Below are 15727 nucleotides of genomic sequence, written 5' to 3'. Positions count from 1 at the left end.
GAAATCTGTTCGCTCCTTGTGGCCCGCTGGGAGGACCTCGATGCTCGGGCCCAGATTAAAGAGCGTAAGTATATACAGTACCGGTTGCTTGATGTAAACCAGTGTTTCCCGAACTCCAGTCCTCGTGGTCCCCACGGATCATGTGTTCAGGATTTCTATTTACTATAGAAATCCTGAAAACATGACCCCTGGAGACCATGAGGACTGGAGTTTGGGAAACACTGATGTTGTATACTAACCACTTTGTCCTTTCTCGTTTCAGGGGACAGAATTGTGAAGCGGTGGCGGTCTGTGAGGGATCGTTTCAAGAAGGAGTTCAATAAAGAGATGCGGGCCCCGAGTGGATCTGGAGGACGCAGGAGCAAGTACAAGTACGCACGACCCCTGTCGTTCCTCCGGGATACAATGGTCACCAGAAGGTAAATATTACACACCACATGTGAAAAAAAAATGTTTAGATGTAACAATTTTTTTTCAGCCAGGGCCATGCCATGTCACTATTTTAATTGTTTTTTTTTTCTCTTTATTCCACAGCACGGTGAGCAGCACTCGGGAGCCTGCACGATTGGACCCTTCTGAGGCGATCCCTGAGGAAACCGGCACCGAGGGACACTTCGACTGCCCCGGTACATCTGCACCTTCCCAGCCTTCCCACACATTCGACCCATCTGTCCCATCCACCAGCACAGGAGCATCGTGGCCGCCTACATTACATGAAGCTGCTGGTGAGGAGATCGCTTTCCCTTTACCCCACCCTTCTGCCCCTGCCACCTCTAGTACACCTGTGGGTACTGGGCGGCAGCGGGGTCAGGAAAAGACTTATGCGCCAGAGTTCTTGCATCTGAATGCATCTTTCCAGAACTGTCTAAAAGTCTTGTTAGAGCAAATCTCCGCAGGCTTTTAGCAGATCAACTCCAGCATTCTGGAGGTGAAGACACTTCTGCAAACCATGCATTCAGAAGCAAGATCTTCGCCAAACCACACCTTTTTCAGGTCTGTTGTGGAGCGCATGGCAACGCTCTCTCCTACCCAGCAGATGCATGTAATGCATTCATGCCACGGTGCTCTCCAGCACGTTACCTCCCAACCTCCTCCTCCCACCCCAGTAGTTCCTCCACCTGCACCCCCTCCAGCCACTTTCCATCCTCCCCCTCCTATTACATACCAGCCACCTCCCCAGTACCAGCAACCTCCCCAGTACCAGCAACCTCCCCAGTACCAGCAACCTCCCCAGTACCAGACATCTCCCCACTTCCAGCAACCTGCCCCGTACCAAACTCCTTCCCCGTACCAAACTCCTTCCCCATACAACTTTCCATCAACATCATCTGCTCCTACAGTCCCTGCCCAACCCTCCACTCCACCGCCCACCACCTCTTCTGCCTCCCACATGTCCACCCATTCTGTAGCTTTTTCCACACCTTCACCTCTAACTGTTCCTTCCCCACCACGATCCCAGTCCTCTCTCCACACTCCCAGTGTCGAAGTGTCCCGCAGCCCCTCCAGCAGTATTTCCACCCCACACTACACCGATTTGTAATGTGTGTTTTTTAATAAAAATGCCCATTGGGTTTAAAACCTTTATTAAAAAAGCTATTTACACTTTAAAAACATTTTACAAAAAAAAAATATTTTAAATAAGAGTTAAATTATCGTTTTACAATGGTTGTCTGTCATTTCTTTCTGCGGCGAAATATGTTTAAAAAAAGGTTAAATACAGGGTATTTCAAAGGTAAAAAGGTATTCAAAACCAGGTATATAACTGTGGGTAAATTTTAGCTTTTTGCCACAGTTGTGTTCCTGGTTGTGTTTGAAGCAAAGTATTTCACCTAAAAAGTTGTGTTTATTGTTGGTGATTTCCTAACAATGTACACAACTTTTGTTAAAAGGTGAAATACTTTGCATAAAACACAACCAGGTACACACCTGTGGCCTAAAGGTAAAAATAGTAAGACCATGACAAGATAGCCAACTTTGGTTGGCAAAGGTATATACTGTTGGTACAGAAGGTACACAAGTTTGGTTAAGGGCACAAATCTTTCACACTGTCATCCTGCCAGTGTACTCTGCCTTGAGGTGACATAAAGTATAGTGCAAAATTGTCCCTCATTACTGAAACCGTCACAGAACTTCTAGTGGTAATGTCATGGTAATCTTGCAAGGTGGTTTCTTCAGAGGTGTCCTGAATGGAAATGGGTTCCTTGCAGATAACAAAAATGTGGAGCACCACGCAAGCTTTGATCACCTCGTCCACAGTTTCTGTCTTGAGGTTGATCGCAGTCAATAGGACCCGTCATTTGGCTGTCAGAATACCAAAGGTACATTCAACCATTCTTCTTGCTCTTGTGAGGCGGTAATTAAAAATGCGTTTTGTTCTTGACAATCCTCTGCTACCGTACGGTTTCAAAAGGTGTTCTGACAGCTGGAAGGCTTCATCCCCTACACAGACAAATGGCATAGGTGGACCAGATGTTTGCGGCAGCGGTCTAGGGGGTGGGAACTGGAAGGTGTTTCCATACAGTTTACGCCCCATGGCAGACAGTTTGAAAACTTGAGAGTCATTGGAGCGGCCATAGGCCCCAATATCAACAGCAATAAATTTGTATTCCGCGTCAGCGATGGCCATGAGGACAATTGAAAAATATTTCTTGTAATTGAAATATTCTGATCCCGATCCGGCTGGCTTTACAATGCGGATATGTTTCCCGTCCACAGCGCCCAAGCAGTTCGGAAACTGACATATCTGTTGAAACTTTTCTGAAATTTCAATCCACCTCTCTGTTGTGGGCTCTGGTAAAAACTCTTCAGCTAAGGAGTCCCACAGTGCACGGCATGTGTACTTCACTATTCCAGATATGGTGGAAATCCCGAGTCTGTACTGGAAATGCAGTGACGAAAGGGATTCTCCAGTTGCAAGAAATCTGCGGGGAATTAAAAAACAATCAATTAGTTTAAAATCACAGCATTACATACCAAAACTGAGCTATAACACTTGGAGATACAAACTACCACCAACAAGATTGCAGTGAAAGTGTGCTCTGATGCGAGCATATCCAATAAATGTGGCTTACCTTAAAGTCACCATCAGACGCTCTGCGGGTGAAACAGAGAAGCGGCAATAGGTGTCCGATTTTCTTATGAGGTGTGCAATGCGCTCCACCAAGTAATCAAAATTCTCCATTTTCATCCGAACATATCCAAAAAATTTATCCGGGTTTCGTCTAAGGTCCATGCAGAGTGTAGAATAGACCCCACGCGTCATTCTCTTGGCTGTGATGGGGTGGATCCACAAGCGTCGTCTACGATGCCTGATGCGCTGCTGCTGTCTCACTCTCTCCTTCTCCAGAACAATCACCCTCAAACGATTCGCCTCCGCTATAAAATCCGCCAAATTCTTCAAAATATTTCCAATCACAACATCCATCTTCGCCAGTAACTTGCTCTTCTCTCCAACCTGCACTTTCTCCTTTACAATCTGTCAAAGAAGGGCTGTAGGAACACGCTATATATAGTTTTTCAGCAGCCAATCCCTTTCGGAAGGCCACAAGGGGCGATTTTAAAAACCGGATCCGGCGTAATCCGTCGAAAAATGGATCGAAAACCGGATGAACCGGATGAGACGGATCCGGTTTTGGCTGTCAAGAGCAAGACGGATCCGGCAGAAAACCGGATCCGTCACATCCGGTTTTACTAAACATTTGCCGGATCCGGCGCTCCGGCACGACGCCGGATCGCGCCTGACGCCGAATACCAGATGTGTGAAAGTAGCCTTATTCAGTATGTGCTATAGCTTAACGAATAAGAGGGAACCCGAACAATTTCACTCAACTCTACTGACAATAGCCAAAAGTGACACCATTTTAAACATTGCACCCTTCAAAGTGTTCAAAACCACATTCAAGAAGTTTATTAACCCTTTAGGTGCTTCATAAGAATTGAAGCAATGCAGATAGAAAAAAATGAACATTTTAATTTTTCCAACAAAAATGTACTTTTAGCCCCATTTTGCATTTTTACAAGGGTAATAGGAGAAAATGGACCATAAAACTTGTTGTGCAATTTCTCCCATACCCCCTATGTGGTTAAAAACTACTGTTTGGTCACACGGTAAGGCTCCAAAAGAAAGAAGCGCCAATTGCATTCTGGAGCGCAATTTTGTCTGGCCCAGACTGCGGATGCCATTTCACATTTGAAAAGCCCCTGACATGCCAAAATGTCAGAAACTCCCACAAGTGACCCCATTTTGGAAACTTCACTTATGGAAGAATTCATGTAGGGGTGCAATGAGCATTTTTAACCCTCAGGCGATTCACAGAATTGTATAACATTGGGCTGAGTCAATGGAAAATTACCACTTTTTCCACTAAAATGTTAGTTTGGCCCAAGTTTTCAATTTTCACATGTATCCTCAATACGCCAATATTTTTAGGCACAGTGCAAAGCTCAGAAGGGAAGGCGCGCCATATTGTGTGTCAGCTCCTGCTCTGAGCAGGAGCTCACAGGCCACTGTACCTGGGTGACCCCTTGGTCATCTTTAGGCCTGGGGTCACCACGGAGTCCACCAGCACAACGCCAAGTGCCGATTGAAGGTTAAACATCCGAAAGCTAGCACCGATCGTGGGTGCTGCAGCAGGCTCTCAGCTCACATATATCGCTGACACCAGTTTTGGATCACACCAGTGCTCGAAGTGACCCTGCACGATCTTCATGTATGTACGGCGATTTGCGGGGCTGTACCTCTCGCAGCGCCGTACATATACGGTGGATGTTATGAAGGGGTTAAAGAAGCACTCACATCAAAATTTTTAACCTCTTAATATATTGCAGTCATCATATTATACACCTCCTTATACTTATAATTGCTCATTTTGCCTTTCTACTTAGCTAATTATTCCCTTTTTCACTAGGTCTATGACATCACATCATTAAAAACAGACTAGCTGAAACCTTCTAAGCGCCATGTAGAAACTGGAAGTCTTTTTTCCCTGCATGGGTCATCATTAGAATTACAATTCTTTATCACTGCAATGTCCCTGGCAGGGGGGAACAGATGAGTCAGGAGTTAGAGAGGAGGTGGAGCTGGGCCACCAGGGACTTTGCAATGACGTAGAATTGTAGTTCTAATGATGACACATGCATGGAATAGAGAGCTCCTGTTTCTGCATAGAGTACGACCCCTGTCGCTGTGGATGAGCGCTCATCCACAGCGACAGAGGTCGCACTCCACATATGCGCTGCTGCACACAGATCCCAGGACAACATCCAGGCATCTTGTCTCCTTGAGGTGTCATTACACAAGGCGGAATATAGAACCGTCCTCTGAACCAGTTCTGATGAAGGTCCAATCTGGGACCGAAAACGTTTAGCATAATTGTCACCTGGATATTAATAGATTGGAAATAAGATCCCTAAATGTACTCCATCTCCAATCAGTTTAAGCTGATTTTGCTACTTAAGCCAGGGTCAGACTTGTGAGAGCAATGCGCGAGTCTCTCGCATCAATACCCGGCACTGCCGCCGACACTCATGACCTGAGCATGCGGCTGCATAGGAATACATGCAGCCGCACACTCCGGTCCCGAGTGCCGGGTATTGAAGCGAGTTTCTCGCATCACACTCGCAAATGTGACCCCGGCCTTAATCTGATAGTAGCACAATGCAGGTGTAGAGACCCTGCTTACAGTGATGTGTCACTGATTAGGCTGTGTGTTGTAGTTTCAATACAACTAGTGTTCTATCTGCAGATTATCGCTGCATGACTAGGTCTCACGTGCACGCCAGTCAGGCTAATCTGTATAACCCCGCCCCCACCACTGATCAGCAGCTTGCTGACAATGTACAGTGTACACAGGAAGATGCCAATCAGGAGTGTGGGCAGAGTTATACACAACTCAGCATTCTGAGCACTGTTTACAACAGAGAAAACAGGGATTCTATCCAAACTACACCAAAAACTCCAGAAAGTGACATGCCTGGAATCAGGGTCTTTGTCCCTACATCATGCTGCTACCAGATTACATAGCAAAAACCTGCTGACAGATTTCCTTTAAGCAGTGTTAACAGAATGCTCTCTAACAGTCAAAGTATTCAATGATAAAAGCCTGTCTGTATAATGCCCCCACTAAGGGGGGGCTAAATATATATATTCATACAGCTCCTGGTGGAGGAATATAAGTACATGTAAGTATAACTAATGGCATATAACTTATTGCCTTATGCAGGGAGACATGACTACTGTGTTTCTAGTCTCGAAGCTCTTTCTTATTTCCGTTGGGTTGTAGACAAGTGTGACTTATTGCACTTCACAGCCAACCTCAGGCCATGCAGATTGCAGTATAGTAATATGGGATTTTCTTGCTAGAACTTCTATTTGTAAATATCAGCTCCTTCTATTGTCTAAGGATCTTTCATGATGAATTTACAAAATTACTTGACCTGTCTCATATTTTGCAAACCTCATTTACATGTTGAAAAGCAGACACAAAGAGCCGTCGGGGTGAGATGGGTCCCCCAAAGCTGCTGCACTCCCCTAGCCCTGAGCTATAATTATTGCACTATATGGCTTTTCATTTCTGGCCTGCTTACCCCATGCAGGGAACAAAATGATTTAATAGAACTTTTTCTCCCCCCTAATTATATTGCATAAACTGATAAAAGAAACCAGTGAAGGACAAGCCCATAAAGCAATGCTTATTAGCTAACATTGTTTAGGGGGCTTCTAACATTTTTATGCATGATTAACAATTTCCAAATTCTAATCATTCTGCAGGAAAAGGAATGTTTACATTGGATTCTAAAAGTCATTATAAACTGCTCACAGAGCATAAAAAAGCCGCCAGTACCCAAAATAAGTATGATTTGCAGTGATGCTTTCAAGGTTAAAAAGATGAATTTATGACGTTCACAGTCAGATACGAAAAGGCGAGACTGCACTACACTGTCTCCAGGCCGTGAGGTGAGATAAGACTTTCCAATCCATGGGGCTTAGCGTGTCTGCTGCATACTTGCTCAATTATTCCACTTATACAACAAGCTATAGACCTGTATTGCATAAAGCAGGAGCCTATAAGGTGGCTATTTATATTTAAGACACATCTAATATATTAAGAAACTCACTAATGTTGTCATCCTAGAAAAATGCTAGGATATAAATGTTAAGATATAAATACCTTTGATTTAATTTACCCTTCCAGTCAAATGATGTGTGGACAACAAGACTGTAACTTGCTTGCTGCGCAACAAGTGGAGAAATTAAGCATACAGTATGAAGGTGCTTAATGAAATCAATAGGCTGTCTTTGCACATGCCCTGGACATACTCGGTGCTCCAGGAAGAGTAAGATGGCTCCAAATATTTGATTTGATAATTTAGTGGTCTTTTTCGCCTTCTCTAATAGCTTGATTTACCGTGTACAACCTCTCTACTGCTATCTCTAACAGTGAGAGGAAAGAGGAGGAGATGATGAGCAGAAGTGCTGTCAATTCTATATTAGAAGCAGTAGCACAGCCAGCCATATAGAGGTGTTAAACAGACTCTACAACAGCAACATAGAAGTGAATGTTTAAGAAGACAATTGAAAAAGATGCTTCATTTAGTATTTTGAAAGGAAAATAATAAAATAAGATTAAAAACAGAAAAGGTGTTTAAACGTACCTTACTGTACTGTATTAGCAGCACCATATTAATAAATTAAGTTTTGGAGAGAAAAATCCTTGCAAGAGCTCTGAAGACGCCTGCTACAGATGTCACTCAGGAGCAGAGTGGAAGGGATTCAGAGCTTTTAAACTTTATTTTCTCATTACTGCTGCTGCTGAAACAGTAGAGTTTCGACAAGGGATGTGTAAACATCAAGGTATGTTAACATCTATGTAATACTACCTTTTATGTAAAAACTAGAAATAGGCCCGATGCTATCGCATCGGGAGTGCGTTGAAATTAACATCTGTGTATGCTTAGTGGTGCTGACAGGAGCAGCGCGTGTAGAGCGCGCAGTTGTGGCTGTTACTGCGCATGCGTGGGAATTGCGGCCACGAACTGTGCCTGCGCAAGTGACATACACATCAGCGCTATTCCCGCGCATGCGTAGTAACGACATGACTGTTACTGCGCCTGCGTGGGAATAGCGGAGACGTGCACCGTATACACTCGAGTATAAGCCGACCCGAGTATAAGCCGAGGCACCTAATTTTGCTTATTGACTCGAGTATAAGCCGGGTATGCATTGTCCCCCCCTGTCCTGTCCTAGTATGTGTGGCTCCCAGGTATAGACTGGGGCTGAAATTCAGCCCTGGCATTTGAAATCACATAGGCCCATGCTGTCCCCGTCCACAAACACCAGATGGGATATATTACTATGAATATTATACTGTATATACCCTGGATGGAGGAAAGCAAGATTTACTACAAGACCAGTATTTCTAATGATACCCTTGGCCTGCTTTGATAAATGACAGAATCAGAGAATTTGTTACTCCGTCACAATTCTTAACAGTATGGGTGTTGTGACAACACCGATTCTGTTAACAACGTACCAGACAAGGCAGCCCACGACCAGTCAGGCCCTTCTGGCATTTGCCAGAATTGCCAGTCCGGCCCTGGTGGCTCCCCCCGTCCCAGTCCTGCTGTGTGGCTCCCCCCGTCCCTGTCCTGCTATGTGTGGCACCCCCCCGTCCCTGCTGTCCCGGTATGTGTGGCTCCCCCGACCCCATCCTGGTATGTGTGGCTCCCCCCGTCCCCGTCCTGGTATGTGTGGCTACCCTCGTCCCTGTCCTGGTATGTGTGGCTCCCCCCGTCCCTGTCCTGGTATGTGTGGCTCCCCCCATCCCTGTCGTGGTATGTGTGGCTCCCCCCGTCCCCGTCCTGGAATGTGTGGCTCCCCCCGTCCCCGTATGTGTGGCTCCCCTCGTCCCTGTCCTGGTATGTTTGGCTCCCCTGTCCCTGTCCTGGTATGTGTTGCTCCCCCCGTCCCTGTCCTGGTATGTGTGGCTCCCCCCGTCCCTGTCCTGGTATGTGTGGCTCCCCCCGTCCCTGTCCTGGTATGTGTGGCTCCCCCTCCTATATTTATGGCTCCATGGTCCCATCCTGTATGCATGGCTCCCTGGTCCCATCTTGTATGCATGGCTTCCTGATCCCATCCTATGTGCATGGCTTCCTAGTCCCATCCTGTATGCATGGCTCCCTGGTCCCATCCTGTATGGATGGCTTGCCTTGGCTCGGCTCCCCCGGTCCTTACTCGTCCTCCTGGCACGGTGGCTGCAACATTCCTGCATCTCTCTGTTTTCCTGGATTCCAGCAACACTTCCTGTATTCAGCGACCAGGTGATACCGCTCATTAAAGTAATGAGTATGCGCTCCACGCCTATGGGTGTGGAGACATGTCCATATTCATTACTTTAATGAGCGGTACCATGTGATCACTGAATACAGGAAGTGCTGTTGGAAGCCAGGAAGACAGAGAGAAATGTAGAGACGTTGCACCCACCTGGCCAGGAGTGGGTGAGTATGCTGTCACAGCTGCTCTCTCCTGCCGCTCCCCCTCCCCCGCTGGCTTATACTCGAGTACATACCGTACTTGCAGGCGCAAGTGACACTGCCACGGTGCCTTATGGGATTTGGGGACAGCGCCAACTGGCAATTATATACCGTATGTAGATAATGTAATTCCAGTGAATAAATATATTAGGCACTAAAAGCTTCATGTAGCACTTCCATCAACTTACCTGTAGGGGTGCTACTGCGGAATGAAGAAGATGGAGTGATGGGTGGAGTGACTGGAGGGGTGAGGCTGCCACTGCCATGACGGGGCGGTGTTGATACATTTCCACGGGATACAGAGCTTGACAATGTCAGTGAGAGCTTGGGCTGAATCTTCTTCTTTAAGGTTTCTTGTTCTCGTCGAGCTGCATCAGTCATGAATCTATAATAAAATAAGAAGAACATAAATCCTCCAGACAATGAGTAGAAAATATAGTACTGGACATATGTTAGGCACATGGGATATTCTAAATATAAGAAAAAGGACTTTCGGAATAATTTAATATTGTCCATCCATTATAGGTATGATATATATTTTGGGGGGTATTACCATACACTTGTATATTGCCCGTGCATTTCCATAGTTGTACTTGTTCAAAGTTTTTCTGTCTTTTAGGCCAGTTTTTAACCGGCCGCACTTGTTCTCTACCTTTTATCCTGCTAATCACTTAATATACAGGGTGGGCCATTTATATGGATACACCTGGGTGGGCCATTTATAAAGATACAATCCAAAATGTCCAACTTCAAAATGGCCGCCATGGTCACCACCCATCTTGAAAAGTTTCCCCCCTCCCATATACTAATGTGCCACAAACAAGAAGTTGATATCACCAACCATTCCCATTTAATTTAGGTTTATCCATAGAAATGGCCCAATCTATTGTATTTTTTCTATTGACTTCTGTGTTTTTGCTCTCTATTGTGAGTTGGTGGATATTTGTTGCTTGGCCTTGTTTTTTCGTTCTTTACACTGAAACTCTACTTCCTCAGATTGATCACTCTAAGGCCTCGTGCGGATGACTGTATTTTCTGTCTGAATGTGATCAAACGAAAGATCGGATCACACTCGGACCCATTCTATGGGGCCATATACGGTACATGTCAGATTTATTCCTCAGATCAGATAAGAGTTTGAGAGTGTGATGAGAAAAATCAGCCCGTGTCTCTCGGACGAGAGAAAATATGGTGGTGTGACACCAGCCCGACACTGTCCAATTATTAGTCAGAATATATGGTGACACACTTTATTGAGTTTATTTAGGAGAATAGTAATACACATTTTCTAACTTGTTTATTGGAAATAACAGAAAAATAGGATGGGTAAAAGATTTACTAAACGGATCAATTAAGTGAGCTGAAAAACTTTCTAGTGAAGCCAACTCTAATCCATATGTCTTTTCATGGCATATGAATTAACCCCTTCATGACCAGACATTTCTTTCTTTATTTTCATGCTTGCATTTTTTTCCTCCTCTTCTTTTAAGAGCCATAACTTTTTCTTATGTTTCAGCAGCCACAGCCACATGGGGGCTTCTTTTTTTTTGTGTGGGACGAATAGTAGTTTTAAAAGGAAAACCATTCATTTTACCAAACTTCCAGGTGCAGTCAAGTGGTGAAAAAAAATGAGACATTTTTGGGGGGTTTGTTTTTACAACTTTCATTCTGTGGTTAAAATGATCTGGCAACATGATTTCTCAGGTCATTGCTGTTACAGAGATATCAAACATGTACAGTTCATTTGCTATATAAGTGATGATAAAAAAAAATTCTTAAATTTGTAAAAAAATAAAATAAAACGTAGCTTGTGTTGCCTTTTTCTGAGACCCGTAACTTTTTATATTGTCATCAATGGAGTGGTGTTGGAGCGTGCTTTTTGTGTAGCGTGTTTGTGTTTTTATTGGTACCATTTTGAGATGAATACTATGGTTTGATCACTTCTTATTGCAGCAACTGAAAAACTGCAACTCTGGTGTTTTCTCCAAGGTATCGTCTGCTCAGTTTCTGAACCCGCACCACGCACCGGCAAAGGTTTAGAGATGACGAGACATTTGCCGTAAATATGTAACTATTTTACCTGCTGTAAATGCAATTTATTCTATTTATTATGTGTTGCTTATCTAGCGCTATTATATTCCACAGCGCTTTACAGACATTATCATCACTGTCCACAATGGGGTTCACAATCTAGATTCCCTATCAGTATGTCTATGGAGTGTTGGAGGAAACTGGAGAACTCGGAGGAAACCCACGAAACACGGGAAGGACATACAGACTCCATGCAGATGCCATGGTTCTCCTGAATCTGCTGTTGTTTTTAATTTGTTCCTACACCCCTCTGTTCCTGCGATATGGACTTTTGTTCCCTATTTGTGAATATAAATCTTGTCTTATTAGCCAAGTGGGTGTGATCATCAATTGATCTCGAAAAGGGATTTCATAAAGACCATGCCCAGTTGGATTAAAGAAGAAAACTAGATTTCTAAACAAAGAGAATGGATCACATCTCGGGAATGGAAAGTCACACCAACAGATAATAAACAAGTTCCAGATTCAGGAGAACAGAGGATTTGGACAAGATAAAGAAAATGTGTATTTATGGCAAGTAATAGGTTGTTTTTAATTGAATACTAGAAAATATGGTTACAGACCTGATACAATGAGCACAATGCTAACCTGAGTATCTGATCGGGACTCTTTGGCCTTTAAACCTTTCTCTGCTTAAATATTGGTACATAACCAACATAAATCTGTGTACATCCATAGGAAAATCTGCTCTTTGGTGCCGGAGTCTTCTCTAGGAAATAGTAAGCTAAGGACATCACCAAAGACATCACCACACATCTAGAAGACTGTGAGAGTGTTGCACGTTTGTTTCCGCAGTCAGTTGGAAATGTTGGATCTGATTGGGACTATGGGGGTTTTATTGGGTTTGGAAAGCAAATTAATAAGGCTTTTGTTCTGCAGGACTGAGTATCGCTATGGGTAAAGTACGGCTGGAAACACTGAAAACATTAAGAGGAAATAATGGAAAATATCTTTAATCCAATTAGATCAAGTGGAAATTTTTAATTACACTTGGATTTTATGACTGACTGAATAAATAATATGTGTCTTTCCAAAAAAAAAAAAAAAATGCATTATACAAAGAAACATATTTGTGAAGTATCTATTAAGACTGTGCCAAACCCGGAGTCCGAGACAGATCCAATATTATCCCAATTATAATCAGTATTTGCCAATTCTGAACAGTGGCACGTAATTCACCATCTGTCATATTAAGACGCACAATGATCTGTCACTACCCTGTCACCACAACGTGCAGATGACGCTGTACATACACAAGTCGCAGATCTGTGGCAGAAATGTCTCATTCCCAGTGATCAGAAAGGACTTTGTTTTTACAGCATTCACATAGATTTTTGCAAGCTTCATTGAACACTACCATCCAACACTACCAATGTATCGGTCAGGTTCATTTTATATTAATCAGATTTGTTACAAAATTTTCCACGACTGTATCATTCAATACAGACATGGAAAATTTTGTAACAAATCTGATGATTACGAAATCAACCTGACAGATACACTGGCAGTGTTGGATGTGACTGGCACAATTTCATGGGAATCTGTCAGTCGGATCAACCCTCCTAAGCCGTCTCTATGGGCATGGAAGTCATGGGAAGCTGAAAAAAATGATACCGTGACATCTGCAATCTGATGTCTTATTCCATAGAAATTCATGTTTTTCTTATATGTAAAATGAGCTGTTCAGGACTCAATTTCAGCCAGTTTTGCGTTATAAAAGTCAAACGGTGCTCCTCCCCTTACAAGCCCTGCCATGCCCCCAAACAGTAGTTTTCCCCACTTATGGGATATCGGCATACTCAGGAGAAATTGCACAACAAATTTTTCTCCTGTTACCGTTGTGAAAAAAAAAGGGTCTAAAGTAAATTTTTTTGCGAAAAAAAGTTAAATGTTATTTTTTTCCTTCCACATTGCAAAAATTCCCATGAAGCACCTGAAGGGTTAATAAACGTCTTGAATGTGAGTTTGAGCACCTTGAGGGGTGCAGTTTTTAGAATGGTGTCAATTTTGGGTATTTTTCTTTCATACCGAACCCTCAAAGTCATTTCAAATGTGAGGTGGTCCCTAAAAGAAATGGTTTTGTAAATGTTTTTGGAAAAATGAGAAAGCGCTGGTCAACTTTTTATCTTTATAACTTCCTTACAAAAAAATTATGTTTCAAAAATTGTGCTGTTGTAAAGTTGCCATGTGGGAAATGTTATTTTTTAACTATTTTATGTAACATAACTCTCTGGTTTAAGGGCATAAAAATTAAAAGTTTGAAAATTGAAAAAAAAAATTAAATTTTTGCCAAATTATCATTTTTTTCACAAATAAACGCAAGCCACATCGAATACATTTTACCACCAACTTGAAGTACAATATATCATGAAAAGACAATCTCAGAATCTCCAGGATCTGTTGAAGCACTCCGGAATTATTATCACATAAAGTGACACCGGTCAGAATTGTAAAAATTGGCCTGATCATGCTTTGGGATGGTGAAGTGGGGGTGGGTGATTAAAGGGTTTAAACGTAATGCTTAGTATAAGGCATGATTGTGACATTTAATACTCTTAAAGGAAATGGACACCTTTATTACATAAAAAAAATAAAATCTTTTTTTTACTATGGTTTTATTTTCATTTTTGGACGGTTTACCTTCTACAGCCGCTTTGTTTCATAGTATGTAGCAGACTGCAGGATGAGTTAACAGTAAATCTATACTTGAGCGGGATTTGTAAGATTTATCTTTCGTACTTCTAAGCCAGTTTCAGACTTTTATATTATTATGGATGCATTTTTGTACCCATATCACAAATGCAAATCCTCGCTCACCGGCAGGTCTAAGGACCCAAACAGACAGCTTCATAAGGAACTGTTGATTGCAGCCATGAATCACATGAATTACAGTGAATTATTGTGGCTGTAGAAGTGAATTTACTATCTAATATATAAAGCTCAGTGTGTGTGTATGTTTGTATGTATGTCCAGGATTTGTTCACACTATAGGCAAAGACAGGAGCGCAATAGGGTCTTATCCGGGCAAACTTATAAGAAATATTAAGATTTATACTCACCCTTTCCAGGAGAGAGTTAGGCACATAGGATCAGTATGTCAGCTTGCTGCACATCCAAAGGTCCACAACACAGAGACCGCCACATGAAAACTTTTTAGGATAAATTTCTTGGATTTACGTGCGCTGCCAGACAAATTTCATATCCAATAAACAGGTTGATGAATTAACCCTTTTATTCCCAACGCGTTTCGAAGTTCATAGTACTTCTTCCTCAGGGGATGACATATATGTCATCCCCTGAGGAAGAAGTACTATGAATTTCGAAACGCGTTGGGAATAAAAGGGTTAATTCATCAACCTGTTTATTGGATATGAAATTTGTCTGGCAGCGCACGTAAATCCAAGAAATTTATCCTAAAAAGTTTGTATGTCCAGGATTGGCATCCGCACCGTTGTAGCTACAGACACAAAATTATGCACAGTCACACGTCTGGACCCAGAGAGCATCATAGGTTTTATGTTGTGAGGCTAAATTTTAACCCCGCGCGTTCCAATTCACCAAAAAAATTTGCCTCTAGGTACATAATGGAGAAAAAGTGTATGTATGTATGTATGTGTGTATGTCCGGGATTGGCATGTGCACCGTCGCAGCTACAGCCACAAAATTTTGCACAGTCACACGTCTGGACCCGGAGAGCGTCATAGGCTATGTTGTGAGGAGAAATTTTAACCCCGCGCGTTCCAATTCACCAAACAATTTTACCTACTATTCTTATCATTTCTATGGTGTTATCGTCCTTCTGTAAAGATGGAAATAACACAATTTATTACCATGCCAACACAGACCACCCTCTGACACAGACTGCAGGGGGAGCCCAGTATCACACAGGATAGGATTAGATACACAGCTCAGCAGTCAGTATCACACAGGAGAGGATTAGACACATGGCTCAGCAGTTAGTATCACACAGGATAGGATTAGATACACAGCTCAGCAGTCAGTATCACACAGGATAGGAATAGATGCACGGCTCAGCAGACAGTATCACACAGGGTAGGATTAGATACACAGCTCAGCACACAGAATCACACAGAATAGTATTAGA

At 43.0% G+C, this 15727-nt stretch overlaps 1 protein-coding gene across 2 annotated transcripts in view; it reads right to left on the bottom strand.

The window, feature by feature from the left end:
• JAZF1 (JAZF zinc finger 1) overlaps positions 1-15727 on the bottom strand; it is a 313966-nt gene that overhangs the window by 59083 nt on the left and 239156 nt on the right. For both annotated transcript variants that reach the window (XM_073581355.1, XM_073581356.1), the window contains exon 3: positions 9720-9916. In XM_073581355.1, coding sequence (XP_073437456.1) covers positions 9720-9916 — 197 coding nt within the window. The remainder of the gene's footprint in view (positions 1-9719; positions 9917-15727) is intronic.

The sequence above is a fragment of the Dendrobates tinctorius genome, unplaced genomic scaffold, assembly GCF_039654945.1.
Source record: "Dendrobates tinctorius isolate UK_male_01 unplaced genomic scaffold, ASM3965494v1 ptg000070l, whole genome shotgun sequence".
NCBI classification, from domain to species: Eukaryota; Metazoa; Chordata; class Amphibia; order Anura; family Dendrobatidae; genus Dendrobates; species Dendrobates tinctorius.
This window is presented reverse-complemented; position numbering and strand designations above follow the sequence as displayed.